The sequence below is a fragment of the Apaloderma vittatum genome, unplaced genomic scaffold, assembly GCF_000703405.1.
Source record: "Apaloderma vittatum isolate BGI_N311 unplaced genomic scaffold, ASM70340v1 scaffold4437, whole genome shotgun sequence".
NCBI classification, from domain to species: domain Eukaryota; kingdom Metazoa; phylum Chordata; class Aves; order Trogoniformes; family Trogonidae; genus Apaloderma; species Apaloderma vittatum.
In genome coordinates, this window is record NW_009727709.1 from 28,640 (window position 1) to 45,679 (window position 17,040).

Sequence of the window (17,040 nt, forward strand, 5' to 3'; positions counted from 1 at the left end):
TTGAAATGTCCTTGGATGGTAGCTGGGTGCTAACAGTAGCTAAAAAGGCAAATACATGTATTTGAGGTTAGAAGATGAGTAATATCAGGAATTTAGAGTTGCAACAGGAAAAAAAAAATGCTGTCCATTTCTGCAAACCAAAAGCAATGTGTGCTGACAGCTTCATTCTAGAGACTTAAGGCTTGCATCTTAGTCTTCAGAAAGAGCAATATGTAACTTGTCTAAAATTTAAAAAAAAGCTTTGTTCTCAAGCTGACTTAGACAAACAGTGACGAGAAGAGTGTAACTGGTTTCAGAAAACCAGCCTTTGTCTTGTCTGGACCCAAGAGTATTTAGGTAGTCTTCTGTGTTTTTGAGGATGTAGTTTTTCAGTTTATTACTTTCTGTTAGAGTCTGGGAAGTGAAGACTAGTTTTCCTGCACGAAGACTAGTTTTCCTGCACGAGGATCTTTTTACTTCCATTCTTACTCTGACTCTACCTGTTCACTCCCCCCTGCCCTGTGGCATCTGTCCTTTATAAAGGCCACTCTCATTCCTCCATTGTTGCAATTTTTTTCCTCTGATGTGACTTCAACTTTGCTGTTTTTCCCTTATTTTTCATAATTTAGCTGAGGAAAAAAATTACATTAACCTGAAAGAACCCCTAAATAACAAACCAACTATTCATGACCCTTAGAACCTGTTCTTCTGACTTGTTTTGATTGCTTTTTTTTTTTGGCCCCCTATAAGCTGAGACAGGAACTGTTCTTAAGCCAAAATATGTAATACATAGCTCTTTCATTGACAGCTATTCTTCTGAAAGTATGTATATACAAAAAGAAGATTTTTTTATATTTTTATATAAAAGTATAAACTATTCTGTATATATTACGTATATATTAATTGTATGTATAATATATAGCATATAGTGTATGAAGCATATAACAATATCTTAATTATATGTTAAGATATAAAATACATCATTGTGTATATATGTAAAAATGTATATGTTCATCCTAGCAAGAGGGCTTCTTTAGTTCACAGGCTGCTTGTTGTGTTGTCAGCAGAGCTGCTGATAAAAGCATCAACTATGCTTCAATGGGTCTGCAACTGGTAGAAGCTACTGACTTTTAGGTGGAGTTACAGTGCCTAAAAGCATGGAGAAAGGAACAAACCCTTTCTTTTCTGTTGGCAAAAGCCCTGATGTGCATGTTGCTACACCACTGGAGTGCTAATGCACCTTTGGGAGGCAGTGTTTCTGAACTGGGAGAATTACATCTGCTGACAGTATTCTGCGTCCTTGCCACAGAGCTCTGCCAGCGTGGGATGATCCACAGAGGCAGCACAGCATAGCTAGGACGCTGGTGCAGATCTCCTCTTCTGAAAGTACCAGTTATGCAGCCAGTACTATATAATTACCCCATGTCAATGAGATGTTAAAAATCTTGCCATGTAACAACTATCACTAAACTTTTGTTAAATAGCTAATTGCAGATTGCTTTAAGAGAAGAGCAGCTGATGTGCTGTTTCACTGGTTGCAGCGAGAAATCATTGGGGTGGAGTCACTCACATCTATCATTACTGTTTACAAGGCTAGCATTTTTGAAGAGCCATGAAATGTACAATCTCTTTTTCTTTATAAATCTGGTGCCCTCCAAAATGCCAGAACGAAGGGTGGAGAGACTTAGCTGTTTAAAGTGAGACAGAAAAGGACGACAAAGATTAGATTTACCAATCTTTGTACAGTGCTAAGGAAAAGATGAAGTGCTTCGTTCTCTCTTGCACTTTATGCCCATGATCTGTGGTGATATGGAAACTAATCAATGGTTAGTAAGCTACCCTTGGAAATTGCTTTTATATTTGCTATTTGCATTATATTCGGGAGTGTTGAATACCTGCTTCTCAGTTCTTTAGGTTTAAATCTAAATACAGTATTAAAATTTAAAAATGTAAATGCAAAATTTAAAAAATAACTGTGTGTGTACTTGTAGGTGGGCTGATACTCGCTATGTAATTCGAATTGATAGCAGCTCAAGCTTCGTTTTCCTCGTGAAAAAATTTCTCAGGAAATACAGAATATATTCTAAAATTCAATGTAAAGAATGTATTTAGTATATATGCCTTATATAAAGATTTTAAGGAGCTCTCAAAAAGATTTCTTGTTGTAGTAGTGAAAAATTGGATTTAGAGTTCTGCTAGGTAGTTGCAAACTTTTGTGTAACTGCTTTGGCACTTTTGTTGGCTGTCTCAGGTGCTTTCTGTGGGGTCTTCTGGAAGAGAGCCATGTACGCCAGTTGCTGGCTCCACAGCAGATTCTGTGTTCTCTTCCTATGTTGTAATTTTCCTGTGGAATCATTTTTCTCTTGAACTACAAGGCCAGTCATCAATAAATACATATTTTTATTTCAGAGAAGTTAGTGTGGCAGCTTCATGACTGCAACTAGGGTTTTTTTTTTTTTTCTTTCTTTGAGAATAACTTGTAGCCTTATAGAGCAAGTATATGGGGAATTATGCTTGTGAGTGTTCATGCTAGCTCTCCTTACTTTAGCAAGATTAAAGAACGTAGTTTAGCCTCTAACACAAGGAGAATAAACCAAAACACCAGACTCTAGAGCTGCTCAGTTTTAGTTAGTATTCTATGGCAAAACTCTAGCATAAATCTGTAGAAGTACATTTGACAGTGAAACAGGTATGCATCAGTGTAAAAGAGTAGTAAGAGCACCGGAGCATAAAGTGGTCTGTTTCATCTTTATGAGCCAGTTGAAGTTAACATTGCTTTTCCTATTTTGAGTTTTCTGAAGAACAGAAGAGATAGAACTGGATTCCTGGAGAAGGATTCCATAGCAGAGAACCGAAAGTGAATTCTGAAAAGAAGGGAAATGACACAGGAAGGAATTGAGTGATCAAGTAGAAAAGGGGTTTAAACTAGGAAACAGATAAAATACCTTAATTGAGAACTATAAACTTCATGGTTTTTTTTTCAATAGCTTTGTGGAGTATATTGGACATGTGGAGGGCCTAATTTGTTAGTATTATAATCACTGTGTCAGTGAGGCAGTGAGGTATAACTTACCAGCCTTATTTAAATTACCTTACAGATGAATCTAATCTGTCAGAAAAGGACTTCTTGGGGATTGTGTGTGGGAAGCTGCCTTTATCCCAGTGTAGTATCAGTTTTTTGGTTTATGTGAGGCAATTTATGCAACCTCTTACTGCTTCAAAAAAGTTGATGAGAAAGTTTATTGAGGCTTGCTAGTGTGGTTTTATGGTGTGCACAAGTGGAAACTTTGAAACCTTTGAGGAGCCTTCTGTTCAGAAATTAGACATTAGTATGAAGCAGATTTCCACAGCAGATCAGAAAGAACAAACTTGAGATAATTATTTCATCTCCTTTATGAATTTTGTATTTTCTTTCTGACATCAGTTTTCTACACAGTAAAACTTTTTTGTTTGGTGCTTTTATTTGGTTGGCTGGTTGGTGGTGGTGTTTTGGTGGAGTTTTTTTTTTTGTTTTTTTTTTTTTTGTGGGAGTGAAAGGTAGATAATAAGAGCCAAAGATGCTATCCTATGTATCGTCTATAACAAAACATTAAAAATGAACAGGATTTTTCCCATGAGACAGTCAGATCTTTAAATAATCATACCACTGCTATACAAATTTTGTATGTATGAAACATAAGACTCTGGAGAGCTTCTGCCATTACTGTCCTTCTATGGATTTAAATCTCTCATACAATGACATATCATGTGGTTTACAGATGGAAGAGGCTTGCTGAAGAAACTGTCTCCTTGTTCTGAAAGGACATTCTCTTCCTTCATCCAAGGCATTGTGGCTTGTCCTCATAATGGATAGTTTTCAAGTAACTTCTTCAAAAATTCAAGTAACTTCTTCAAAAGACTTCATTCTCGGTTAACTAGCTAGAGAAGTAGTGGTGGACATTTTCAAGTTTGTTTACTGACATGTAGTGTAATATGAGAATTAAGAATTAAGGAAACTAAATAAAACAAGGTAAACACAGATGTTTGAAAGGAATTAGGTAGAAAATTAAACAGTGATAGTAGTAGCAGACTCATTTTACTACAACATGTTTAAACAGAGAGAAAACAGTAAGCAATAAGAATTGCATAATCACAGAAAGCCTGAGGTTGGGAAGGGCCCCTGGAGGTTTTCCGATGCATGGCCCCAGTTCAAACAGAACCACTTAGAGCCAGTTGTGTGGGACCATGTCCATACAGCTTTTGCCTATCTCCAAGAATGGAGACTCCACAGCCTCACTGACAACCACTGCCAGTGCTCAGTCACCATCACATGAAAAGAGTGTTTTCTGATGTTCAAGAGGAACCTCTTATGTTTCAGCCTGTGCCCGTTGCCTCTTGCCTCATCATTGGGCCATCCAGTGATTGGCCACAAAGGTGGTTAAAGGACTGAAGCATCTTACATAGAATCATAGAACAGTTCAGGTTGGGAAAGATCCTTGGGATCATCGAGTCCAACCATTAACCCTACACTACAAGTTCACCCCTAATACATACATACGAGGGCAGGCTGAAAGAGCTGGGACTAGTTAGCCTTCTTTAGGCCAATCATTAGATCCTTTTCTCTGTCATAGAATGGCTTAGGCTGGAAGAGACCTTAGAGATCATCTAGTCCAACCTCCCTGTTTTGGGCAGGGACGCCACCTCTCGACTAGACCAGGCAACACATGGGGACCATGTCTCCATTGTACTGGGAATCCTGGAACTGGATACAGCATAATCTCAACAGTGATTAGTAGAGGATAAGGACAATACTTTGTTTAACGCAGCCCAGGATCCCTTTCACTTGCTTTGACACAAGGGCATGTTGCTGACTTGGATTCAACTTGCCTGGTGTCGGCCAGGACTTCTAGGTCCTTTTCTGAAAAGCTGCTATCTAGCTTTTTTTGTTTGGTTGGTTTTGGTTTTGTTTTTTTTTGGCAGCCCCCAGCATATACTAGTGTGTGGAATTGTTCTTCCCAGTGCAGGCCTTTATGCTTCTTGTTGAACCTCATGAGACTTCTGGTTTTCCAGCCTGTTGAGGTCCCTGTGAATGGTAACAAGGCCGTTGGATGTATCAGCTACTCCTCACACTTCTGTGTCATCTGCAAAAGAAAGCAAACCTCGGAGCTTAATTTTGCAGATTGCTGCTGTAGTATTGAAGATTAGGGTCCAAATATATCAGAAGGCAGTGTCTTGCAGGGACTGCTAACATGCTTTATGATTAGTCTAAAGATGATATTATCAAGGATAAATAAACATACAAAAGCAATGAAGAGGAATTATAGCTTCAGCTGTTGAAGCTGAGTTGGAAAATGGAGTAGTATGCAATCTGTATATTGGTCTGTTTACGTGTCACAGAATGGTTTGGATTGGAAGAGGCCTTGAAAGATCAAATCCTTTCACTAGATCAGGTTGCTCAAAGCCCTGTCCAGCTGAACTTGAACACTTTTAGGGATGAGGCATCCACAGCCTCTCTGGGCAACCTGTTCCAGTGTAACCTGCATTGCAGAAGAATTCATTCCTTATATCTACTCTACCCTCTTTCAGTTTAAAACCATTGCCCCTTGTCCTGTCACTACAGGCCCTGGTAAAAAGTCTACAGTACGGTGTCCCCAGAGTCTTCTCCAGGCTCAACAACCACAGCTCTCCCAACCTTTCTTCATTGGAGAGGTGTTCCAACCTTTTCTAATAAATCTTTGTGGCCATCCTGGACCCACTCCCAACAGGGCCGTCTTTCTTGTATTGGGACCCCAAAGAACTGGACACAAATGCAGGTGGAGTCTCATAAGAGGAGAGGGGAAGAACCATCTTCGTCAACCTCCTGGCCATGCTTCTTTTGATGCAGCCCAGCTAGTGCGTGTCCAAATGTTTTATCCACCAGTGTCTCAGAGTCATTCTCCACATGGCTGGTCTCAATCCATTCATCCCCCAGTCTGTATAGATTTTGCAGATTGTCCCAACCAAGGTGTAGAATGTTGCATTTGCTCTTGCTGAACTATGAGGTTTGCACAGGCCCACTCCTGAGGCCTGTCAAAGTCCATGTGGTTGGCATCACGTCCTTTGAGTGAATCAGTTGCATCGCTCAGCTTGTTGTCATCTGCAAACTTACTGAAGATGCACCCAATGTCATTAGCTACATTACTGATGAGGATGCTCAAGAACATTATGGACCCTTGAGGGACACCACTGGTTGCTGATTTCTACAGGACTGGTGAGCTACTAATTCTTTGGATTGAGTCTCCTTACCTGTGGATACTGTCGTCTAGCTGTTTTCTCATCCATCATTAACTTCATCTCTCTCCAATCGAGTGGCAAGAGAGACTGTTTCAATGGTCTTCCAGAAGTCTGGTTAGATGATATCTGTAGCTCTTCCCCCTCCTACTGATGCAGTCACTCCATTGTAGAAAAATGTGGATATTCTTGAGGAAGGTTGTCATAAAATCGCATAACTATTGAGGCTGGAAAAGACCTCTGAGATCATCAAGTTCAGCCTATGACCCGTCACATCGGCGAGACCACAGCACTAAGTGCCACATCCAGCCTCTCCTTAAACACTTCCAGGGATGATGACTCCACCACTTCCCTGGGCAGTGCATCCCACTGCCTGAGCACCCTCTCCATGAGGAAGGGCTGCCCTGACGCAGTTTCAGGCCATGCCCTCTTGTCCTGTCACTCGCCTGGGAGAAGAGCCTGACCCCTACCTGACTACACCCTCCCTTCAGCCAGTTGTAGAGAGTGATAAGGTGCCCCCTGAGTCCAGGCTAAACACCCCCAGCTCCCTCAGCCTCTCCTCACAGGACTTTCCCTCCAGTCCCTTCCCCAGCCTCGTTGCTCTCCTCTGGACCCGCTCCAGCCCCTCAAGGTCTTTCTTGCAGTGAGGGGCCCAGCCCTGCACACAGGGCTCAAGGTGAGGCCTCACCAGTGCTGAGCTCAGGGGCAGAATTACATCCCTGCTCCTGCTGGCCACACTGCTCCTGATACAAGCCAGGATGCCATTGGCCTTCCGGGCCACCTGAGTACACTCCTGGCTCATGTCCAACCGGTTGTCTACCAGCACTCCCAGGTCCCTCTCTGCCAGGCCACTCCCCAGCCACTGCTCCCCCAGTTGGTGGTGCTGCAGGGGGTTATTGTGGCCAAAGTGTAGGACCCTGCCCTTGGTCTTGTTGAACTTCATCCTGTTGGCCTCGGCCCATCGACCCAGCCTGTCCAGGTCCCTCTGCAGTGCCTTCCTACCCTCCGGCAGATGGACACTCCCCCGCAGCTTGGTGTCATCTGTGAACTTACTACGGGTAGACTCAATCCCCTCATCCAGGTCGTCAGTACAGATGTTGAACAGGACTGGGCCCAGTATTGATCCCTGGGGGACACCACTGGTCGCCAGATGCCAACTGGATGCAGCACCATTCACCACCACTCTCTGGGCTCGGTCATCCAACCAGTTTTTTACCCAGTGAAGGGTGCACCCATCCAAGCCGTGGGCTGCCAGCTTTTCCAGGAGGGTGCTGTGGGAGACTGTGTCAAAGGCTTTGCTGAAGTCGAGGTAGACCACATCCACAGCCTTCCCTCATCCGCTAGATGGGTCACCCAGTCACAGAAGGAGATGAGATTGGTCAGACAGGACCTTCCTTTCCTAAACCCGTGTTGGCTGGGTCTGATCCCTTGGTTGTCTTCTGCATGCTGCTTGATGGCATCCTGCAATATGTTCTTCCCTGTAGCTGAAATAATGTTTTGAAAGTACTTAGAGAAATTTAAATGCAAGTTATTAGTGGATTAAATTGTCTAATGAGTTTACTCCTGCTACATTTGACTGTTGGTAGCATGAGTGCTGTACGCAGGTTTTGGGGATTTTTTTGAGAATGAGAAGGAAGGCTAGGTCTGATAGGAGTGTAATATTGTTTCGTTTTTTTTGAAGGTTACGTCTGAAATCTTGGTTTTAACATTTCTAAACACTGAGCGAGAGGGTTTTTGCTTGGTCAGCTAGCTGCGTGTGCTCAGGTAGTGGTCCTTACACATTCATTGGCCATAGACATTTAATACAGAATCTTCCTTCTGCTTCTTCAGGAAGCAAATTGAACCTGAAGATTCCCCTTGAGAAGGGAGGGAATACAGCAATGAAGTTGAACACAGTAATACATACTTTTCTGTCATTTCTTTCTGCCTGCTTGAGTTTAACAAAATCACATTTCTTCAGTTTTATAGAAGTTTACATGAAATAGTGTCCCTTATGTTTTAGGTTTCTAAGTGACTTTTGTGCTTGACAGATACTTTTTCCGAATACCTCTCTGGAGCTTGCAGCAGTCTGTTGATAGTATTACTGATATTAGTGCTGATAAAGTTTTTGAAAACTTTCTGTTCTGAAGTGTTTATTTAGAAGGGCACAAGAGAAGACAGCTATTTTAGTTTGAGACCAGATATAACCTTTTTTCCACTGTTTATGTACAATCATATCTGAATTTTTAGTTCAGTGCTTTTCAACACATCTCTGTAAAAACAGAAGAATCCTAACACCAGAAGTTCAAACCTAGATTTTTAAGTAAGCCATAGGTGTTTGTGACCTCAGCAGAGCTGCTTCAAAGTGAGAAGTGGGAGTGTAGGAACTCATGCTCTGTCCTGATAAGCAAGAGCCTAAAGGAGATGTGTCATTGTTTATGTATATGAAATCTCTTTCACAAGAATTTACTAACTCAGTCTCTGGAAGTCTCTGCAGAGATTGAAAATTAATTCCAAATTTTAAATCCTGGTTAAAGAGATCTTTATAGACCTCTATGGAACTTGCCTATGATGTTGAAGGTGAAAAACTGCCTTTAAAATTGCTAGGAGGTGCTTGCTCAGAAGAGCAAGTGCTGTGTTTTTCATATGTTGGTTTTTAGGTCTTTGTGGTCTCCTTGGGGGGCATACTAGAGGAAAAAAATAAATGAGGCAGTAAAAACTACATCTACACAGTACAGTAAGCTGAATTTGCTGGTTTTTTTTTTTCTCCCTTTGCAAGTAGGAAGAACTGTTTTTGTAACAAACTTCTGGGTGAACTGGTATGTTAACTGATGCTGTTAAAATCACTGCTATGGCTAATTATCTCAGTGCAGTCACTTAATGTATGCATCATTACGCTCTTCTCTACATTCCCACTTCCCTCTGAAAGTGGACACAGCCCTTGCTCTGCAAGTAATGATAGTAATTGGTAGTAAGGCAGACCTGTTACTCATCCCTTTTTGAGCACATTTCTTATGACAGGTGTCTAGATTTTAATTAACTGCTAATGAACTTGCCTAGTAGACCATGATACTGCTGCCAACTTATTCCGTTTTATATTTCACTGCTGCTAAGCTTTTAAAAGGTGACAGAGCAGGCATTAGTGTCTTTGAAGTGACGGGAAAGTGATTATATGCATAACATAATTGTTACTAGGATCTGCTATGGCAAATGTCTAGTTACTAAATGCATCTGGTGAGCGCTGCTGTTATCCATCTCCGTGGTCTTTGGTTTTTTCTTTTATGTGCAATACATATTCCCTTTTGCCTGTCTAGAAAGAGAATACAGTATGCTTTTAACAATTCAAGTTCTTTTAAATAAAAAGAACATGTACTTCTGGAAAGGATCATCTTTGTGTGTTAGGGAAAAATTTAAACCTATTATGGATAGGTAATATATAAACAATAAATCAAATACACTTCAGTCTTAAACAGCAGTGAGCCTCAGATAATACACGTTAAATCACAGGAGGCTTAAAAGACCATGATTAGGTTTTCAGTCTTAAGTCCTGTTTAATGTAGTAAGATACTGAAGCATCTCTGGGTACCATTTTCCTCTGCTACCCTCAGTAACCATTTTGTAAATCTGCTAAGATGTTTTAGAGAGCGGTGTGTTTCCCTGTGCAGCTCTCATATTCTGCTTTACACCTTACACTGGGCATGGCTCCCCACCGTTCATGTTCACTTGCATCAGAGAAACAGGATTTAGCTCTTCTTGTGACATGCTTACAAAACCTGTAAGAGGGTATTAATCTGTTCTTTATTTCTGGGACTTTTGAAATACCCCGTGTGTAGGCTAGAAAGCAGAGCTAGAGGAATTGTGGGTAATGTGTCCCTGACAGTTTGATTTCTAAAGATGTTAGGCTTTGCTTCCTGAAGTTGTCTTGCAGGTTAACTTGTTTGCTAATTAATCCAGGCAAGAGAGGCCTGAATGAAGGAAATGTTCACAGGCTTCCTGAAGGGATAGATACAAGAATGGAAACAATTTAATTTCATTAACTTAACGTTTTGACCGTCCCAGGCCCACATTGCAAAAGAAGCTAATCTGAGCTTACTGTTGGAGGAGGAACGTCGTTTTTCTACATGAAACCAATTAGGAAGGAATAAATCACTTTTTGTTCTTAGCCAGTTGCATACCACAACTAGATAATCCAGGGTGATAGTGCAGCTCCGCACGAGACCAATGCCTTGAATGCAGTGTGGTACTGCTGGCTACGGTGCGGGTGACTGACTGAGCTGGCTTAAGTGGTCAGTGAGGAAGAGACTGACTTAAGATACCATCTTTCCGAGATATCCTGCCAAATCATCAGGTTATCTCCTGATTTGAGGAAACATGCTGCAAGTGACTGGTCTTGATAAAGTGCTGTGGGAAGGGAGATGTTCTTTTGTTCTTTTGTGACTGGATCAAAACCCCCCCAAAAAAACCAAGAAACCTTGCAAACCTGTCAGACTTTATAGTGCTCTTTGCTGATAGTTCTTCAGTTAAATGAAGCTTTACTAGCAATAGCTGTTTATTTTGTGGAAGGTGATCTACTGCTTTAACTACTTAAAATAAAAATAATTCCTAATACTTCCTTCAAAATGTTACTTTGTGTTGTTGTAAACACTTGAAAAATGGAAGAACAAGAGCTACCTCTCTTGTAAAGATACTGAGAAGTTGGCAAGGATAGTAATCAGATGTATCACTACAGTGAAGACTAGCAAGGCTTTTTATGTAGCACATGAAAAGAAATTCCTCTTTTATGGTATGAGAAAGATACGGTAAACTTATGACTTTATAGAATTGGCTAAAGGGATTGTGGTAAACTAAGATTTTGTGTATCTTGATATATACTTGTATATAAAAAATAAGTAAATTATAGCTGTATTGCATTTGAGGCAGCAGAAAAGTGAAAGATTAGCAGATCCAGTCCAGAATTCTTCAGTATCAATCACTTGTGTCTGCATAAGTTTATAAACAGCTCAAGATGTGTATTGGGATGGTATTACAAGAAATAAAAGTGTAGAGACGCAGTGGTTGTCTAAATAGTGATAGATTAACTCATTCACGTGCTAGTAGATGTATTGTTGACAATTTTACTTGAAGAGTCTTAGGATGTATGGAAGCAAATAAAATGTTTTTGTATTATTTTGAGTTATTTTGGTGTAACTTGTGAAATATGTGAGCTTTAGTCTAGGTATGATATCAGCAGCTGTCACCGGTAGTTTAACAATTTTGCCTGCTCTTGCGGGACTGCTTGTATTCACCAGGTCAAACACTCATGTTCAGCTGAGCTCATCCTGTCCAGACACTTGCTTATCTGTCTTCTCGTTGATCCCATGAACTGGGTAGTACTCTAGCTTTTTTTCATGGTATCTGCATTCAGCAGAGAAGTGGTGGAGTGTGGCCAAAGTGGAGAGGTTTGTTCTTTGTTCTGTTCATATGCCCAGGTACAAGGCAGCAGGAAAGAGGTAGAAAATGTGTTTACCTGTAGCCAGCTAAAAGGGAACTGTGACTAAAGATGGCTTTGAAGCTTAATTTTTTTAATAAATATTAGCTGAGCGTTTTGGTCAAATGAAATAGTTAGCTGCACTTGGAAAAAAATAATAAAACCATAACAGTTTTAACTAGAAAATGTCTTAATATTTAAACTATAGGGAAGTCATTCTGTTCTAAGGATTCTGTTTCTAAAATTTCTTACAAGTTATTTTGCCAGATTTACAAGGTTGTATGCCCACTCATTACAATATTGATCTTGCAAGCTGCTTTGAAAACAGATGGAGGTATTTTAATTCATTAATACCTTGTTTCTTGTTGGGAGTTCTATGAACCTTATTCATGCTATCAGGAATACCTGGATTTTAAGCTAAAAGTTGATTCCTAAACACAATGATTTTTCTTTAATAATACTTTTTTCAAAGCTTGGCTAGAATTAAATTTAAATTTAACTACTAAATGTGAAATTGAGCAGTGTCTTTTACGTTGTTGGGGTTTTTTTTACATTCAGAATAGAAATGTATTTACTGTTTCAAGTTGGGGGAAGAGAGGGGTGTGAGTCTGACCGATGAAACTTGTGGAGTTTTTATTCACTTTTATTCATTTTTATATCAGCAATGATACTCCTTTTTATAGACAGGGAATGATATCCAGGCCTTTTTCTGCTGTCTTTTTGTCACTGGTGATGCTGTGGCAGGCAGTAGCTCCCCAAGACAACCTACTGTAGATGAACCAATTCCTGGGGCTGTAGGAAAAGTAACCAACTAGCCTTTTTGGTTTATGGGACGTGGGCAGGGACCACATGATATAATGCAGGATGTATAGTGTAGCAGGACGGAGAGGCGAGACAAGATTTCAACAAACAAATGAAAAAATCCACTGCTCATTCTCAATAATTAACCAATTTCTCCCTTCTTCCCAAATTATGTGCTGTGCGTTGTTCTTCTGGGGACGATGATACCGCTGGGAACAGCAGCAGCAGTTGCAGGCTCAACATCTCTCCCATGGCCATGGACCTCCAGTGCCTCTAACACCACATCCATCAGGACTTCAGCCTCCAGGAATCCCTCCACTTGGAAGCAGTGCTGGCCTTCTTGCCCTTTCTAATGCTTTGGGTGGTCAGTCTCACTTGGCAATAAAAGATGACAAGAAGCATCACGATGCAGAACACCACAGAGGTGAGAGGCATGGGAGGCCTGATTAGGACATTATCAGATTTGCACATTGCTGCAAATTATGTGCATCTCTAAAGAATTCAAGTTATATAGAATAAGAAAAAACTGTTCGCAAACTAAAAATGTCTGCATATAAACCACTGAAGCAAAACAAAGTTTTCAGTATTTTAAAAGGGGATCGCTAGGTGTCACTTGCTCTAGTTTGCAGGGCATTTTGACATCCTGGCAAATGCTTAGTTGTAACACCAGTGGCCTGCACCATGTTGTGGAAAACTGTTAAACTGCATAATGGGTAATTTTTTCAAAGAAAGTAATCTTGTTACGTGGGTGAGTGGGAAGGTAGGGGTAACGAGAAAAATTTTGAAGTGAATGTGTTCAAACAAAAGATTTAGATAATTGCATCTGTTACTTTAGTTTCACAGGCTTAAATTCTAGTAGGCAATTAAATATTGGGCAAAATTGCACTTGACTAATTTTTGAAAAGAAAATAATTTATTCTGTCATGAAATAAAACTAGGCCTTGTGTATGGTTAAATGTAAATCATGTTTACAAAATACTGTAATTTTCAGGAAATCACTGTATTAGGAATGTGCAATGACTTATAAATAAAAGCCATTTTAAAACTGTTCACGGCTTGTGTTCTAATTTTTTTCCCCCCTTTTTTTTATTTCTATTCTTGCCTCTGTGTCTGAACGGGCATGTCTGTGCATTTCTTGGTTACTGCGGGAGCAGACAGAGAGCCAGGCACAGTAAGTACCGACATTCATGCTAATGTTTCCACTTCTACATAATGTAATAATTAGATGTTACACTGTTTGTCTGTTTTGTTATCGTTTTGCTAAGTTTCATGATATGTGTGTATGTGTTTTCTGTCTCTTGGCTTCTGTTAAGTTATCTCTTGGTTTATGCAGAACACCAAGTCATTTGTTTGTCAGACTGTATGAACCGATTTTCCTTCTGAGCAGAGTTATTTTGAGTAAGCTTGAACTTTATTTTATTGCGGGAGGAGAACTTGCAAATCAAACCTAACGTTGACTTTTTTTTCCCCCGTTTAGACATAAACAGTAATAGAATTAGTTCAAGGCAATCTTGTCAGAAAACTAGCCAAAGAATTACTTTTTACAGCTTTTTATACTGTTGCATTTTGAGTAATATTGCTACATTAATCTGTTGGAGATGGGCATGTGCAACTTTCAAGTAATTTCAAGTAACAAAGCTAATTCTGTGTATTGCTATCAGAAGTGAATTTGGCCTCTATTTTGTTTCTTTTTCTCAATTAGAAAAGGTAAGAACTTGGCAAAATAATTTAACATATATTTATGGTACTAAACTTCTTTTTACCAAAGCTTTTTTATTTTTTATATATACTAGGGCTTGGCAATTATTTACTGGAGACTATCTGCATATCTTTTGCGACAGTCGTTCTTGTTTCTACATTACTAAACAAGAAGCATTCATTTCAGCTTGCTTAATGTTATTAATGACAGGGTAACTGTGGAAATAAGTTTAAACTGGCTTTTCCTGAATCCTCAGACTCGTTAAGAATGTATTTTTTTGAGTGGGTTATATTTCTTTGAGTGACGTTAGTCAAGTGCAGGGTCAAGTGCTACAGCTTCTCTTAAAAGCTAAGGAATAATGTTTGCAGTGAGTGTCTGTGTCCCGTGTGCACACACATGTGCACATGTGGGAGTACTGGCTTTGTGTTTTGCTTTGTTTGTTTCATGTCATTGCTTTCTTCCCATCTTCCTTTGCCCTGTCCATGAGATATTTTGCTAAAGGGTTTTTGAGGTTAAAGTCAGATGCCTCACAGAATTGTGAAATTCAGACTCTGGATTCATCTTGTGTCTGGATTCATCTTGTGTAAGGAGAACTAGGAGAAATTAAACCCAGCTTTTGTGTTGTGGGAAGTTTGCAGTATCACTTGCTTAGTTTTAATGTATATGTCAATTTTATTTAATTAAAGTACATAAAATTGTCACTTCAGTTACTTATGTGTCCATATGTGTATCTTATGATTCCTTTATTATTTATAGCAGGCTTTTTTATCCTTGGTTTACTACTAAGTAACTTTTAAACATTTCAGGGCTTTACTTCATAAAACAACTTTGCCAAACGAGTATTGAGTTCAGGTTACTACACTATGGTGGCCATAGATTCTTTTTGGCCCAAACTTGAACTTAAAATTGTTTAAATACAGTGTTGCATTATAATTGTGGCTTAAAAGTAAATGATATCTTCTGTGAAAGAATTATAATTCAAGTGATAGTCAATTTCAAATCTGGCTAAAATGAAAGCAGCTATTTGAGCTTCTCTAAACCTCTTATTTTTTAATATATTTCTTTCTTTCATGTAAAAAATATTTTTAAGTATAATATAAAATTGGTCACGTGTACACAAGGCATACCAGCAAGTCCATTTAATCTTTTACATGTGATGCCAACTGAATGGTAGGCTCTTATTTTGTGAATTACTTCCTAACATCTGGGTCACCAAAATAAGATCAATTTGATTTTTTTAGGGTAACATTTTAAGTGTAATGGTGCTATCAGAAATCCTAATAAAGGCTTGCTTTCATCAACCAAGACAGCAAAATCCATGCTGTCTCTTAGTTACCTGAATTAGCCATGATATTTGATATTACAATACAGTTCTACAGTATGATTTTCATCAAATATGTCTTCTGTGACCTTCCGGTATTATCCAGTAGAACCTGACAGCTTTAAGTGTGCAGCATTTGCATATTTGGTTTTAAATCATGTTTTTCTTTGAGATAACTTTAACTGTGGTATATTATTTGACCGTATTAATTTTTAAATGAGATCTGGCTTTTTACTAAAAATCTCCTTAGGCCAATAAGCAGTCATGAGCTTTTATGTACTGGATGTTCAGAAACAATTCATAATGCAGTGAGAGTCATGTATTTATAAAGGAATACAAAGAGGTAGGGATTTTGATATTCTTGATTATGCTATATCTAAATGGCAAGGGCCATTTAGATATAGCACAATCATACATAAATTTTGAAGAAGTTACAGCAATTTTCAAGAAGTAAAATGCATGTTTGTGAAATATAAAACATTTAAGTTGTTAATAGTAATAGTAGTGTGCTTCATACCTGAACTGCTAAAACTATTCGGTCAGAATTAAATTATAGGAGGACATCGATAATGGAAGGTGGGTTTGGCTGGTGTAGCTTTAACAATCCAAAACTGCAGCATGTTAATGTGGGAATGCAGGACCCTGCTATTGTGACACAGTCAGGCAAAGTAAGCAAGTTTTGAAACTGGAGCTCAATCAAGTTTTGGGAGACATCAATGCAAAAGAACTTCGATGTCCACATTTTTTTTTTCCCTCTAGGGAACATAAGGGCAACATTTTTCAAACTCATACTGAGTGTTAATGAATCTTGTCCTTCCTGCTGTTCCAGTATCCTGTTTAGACAGCACAGAAATGCAAATGTTCTGAAGCACTCTATTGTATCAGTAATAATTTGTAGACAGTGAAACCTGACTTTGTTTTGTGCTTGAGATTTGCATTAAGGTTGGTGTTTATCTTTTGTCCTCATGAAAAACATTAAGCTTGTTTTCTAAGACTTAGGAAGTACTCACAGATTTTTCAAGATTTTTTTTTTTTTGTGTCTTCATTGATAAACATAAATACTTTGTAAAGCAAATGCTCTTTTCTTGCAGCTGAAAAATATCCTGTGTCCTTAGCTCTCCATTCTATTCTTCCCCTCCCGGCCTTGGAGGAAGAGGGCATGCAAAGTTGAATGCTACTTTTTGGTTGATATTATATGGAAGCTGTTCATGTTTTGTAGTTTAATTCTTTTAAACGGGGAGGTATCATAAAAGGAGTTCTATGAAAATGTAGAGTACTCCTTCAGTGCAACAAAGTATACTTCTTGGACTGTGGAGGAAGTATTTTTTTCCTTTATATAGCTTATAATGAAAAAAGCTTCAATTTCTTTAATCAGTTATATCTCTTTATTTTTATTGGCTCTGTCAACTTAAAAATAAGGCAAAGTCTTTATAGACTGTAAATGACGAATTATATTCTGTGTGACCTGCCCGAGATTCTGTGGTCCTGCTCTGGCAGGGGAATTGGACTCAATGATCTCCAGAGGTCTCTTCTAACCCCTGACAT

At 39.1% G+C, this 17,040-nt stretch overlaps 1 protein-coding gene across 1 annotated transcript in view; it reads left to right on the plus strand.

The window, feature by feature from the left end:
- The window catches only part of TLE1 (transducin-like enhancer of split 1 (E(sp1) homolog, Drosophila)), a gene marked incomplete at its 5' end in the record, with an annotated part of 73,674 nt that overhangs the window by 27,232 nt on the left and 29,402 nt on the right, over positions 1-17,040 (plus strand). Inside the window, 2 exons of the mRNA XM_009873764.1 lie at positions 12,695-12,899; positions 13,630-13,646. Of these exons, the coding sequence (XP_009872066.1) occupies positions 12,695-12,899; positions 13,630-13,646 (222 nt within the window). The remainder of the gene's footprint in view (positions 1-12,694; positions 12,900-13,629; positions 13,647-17,040) is intronic.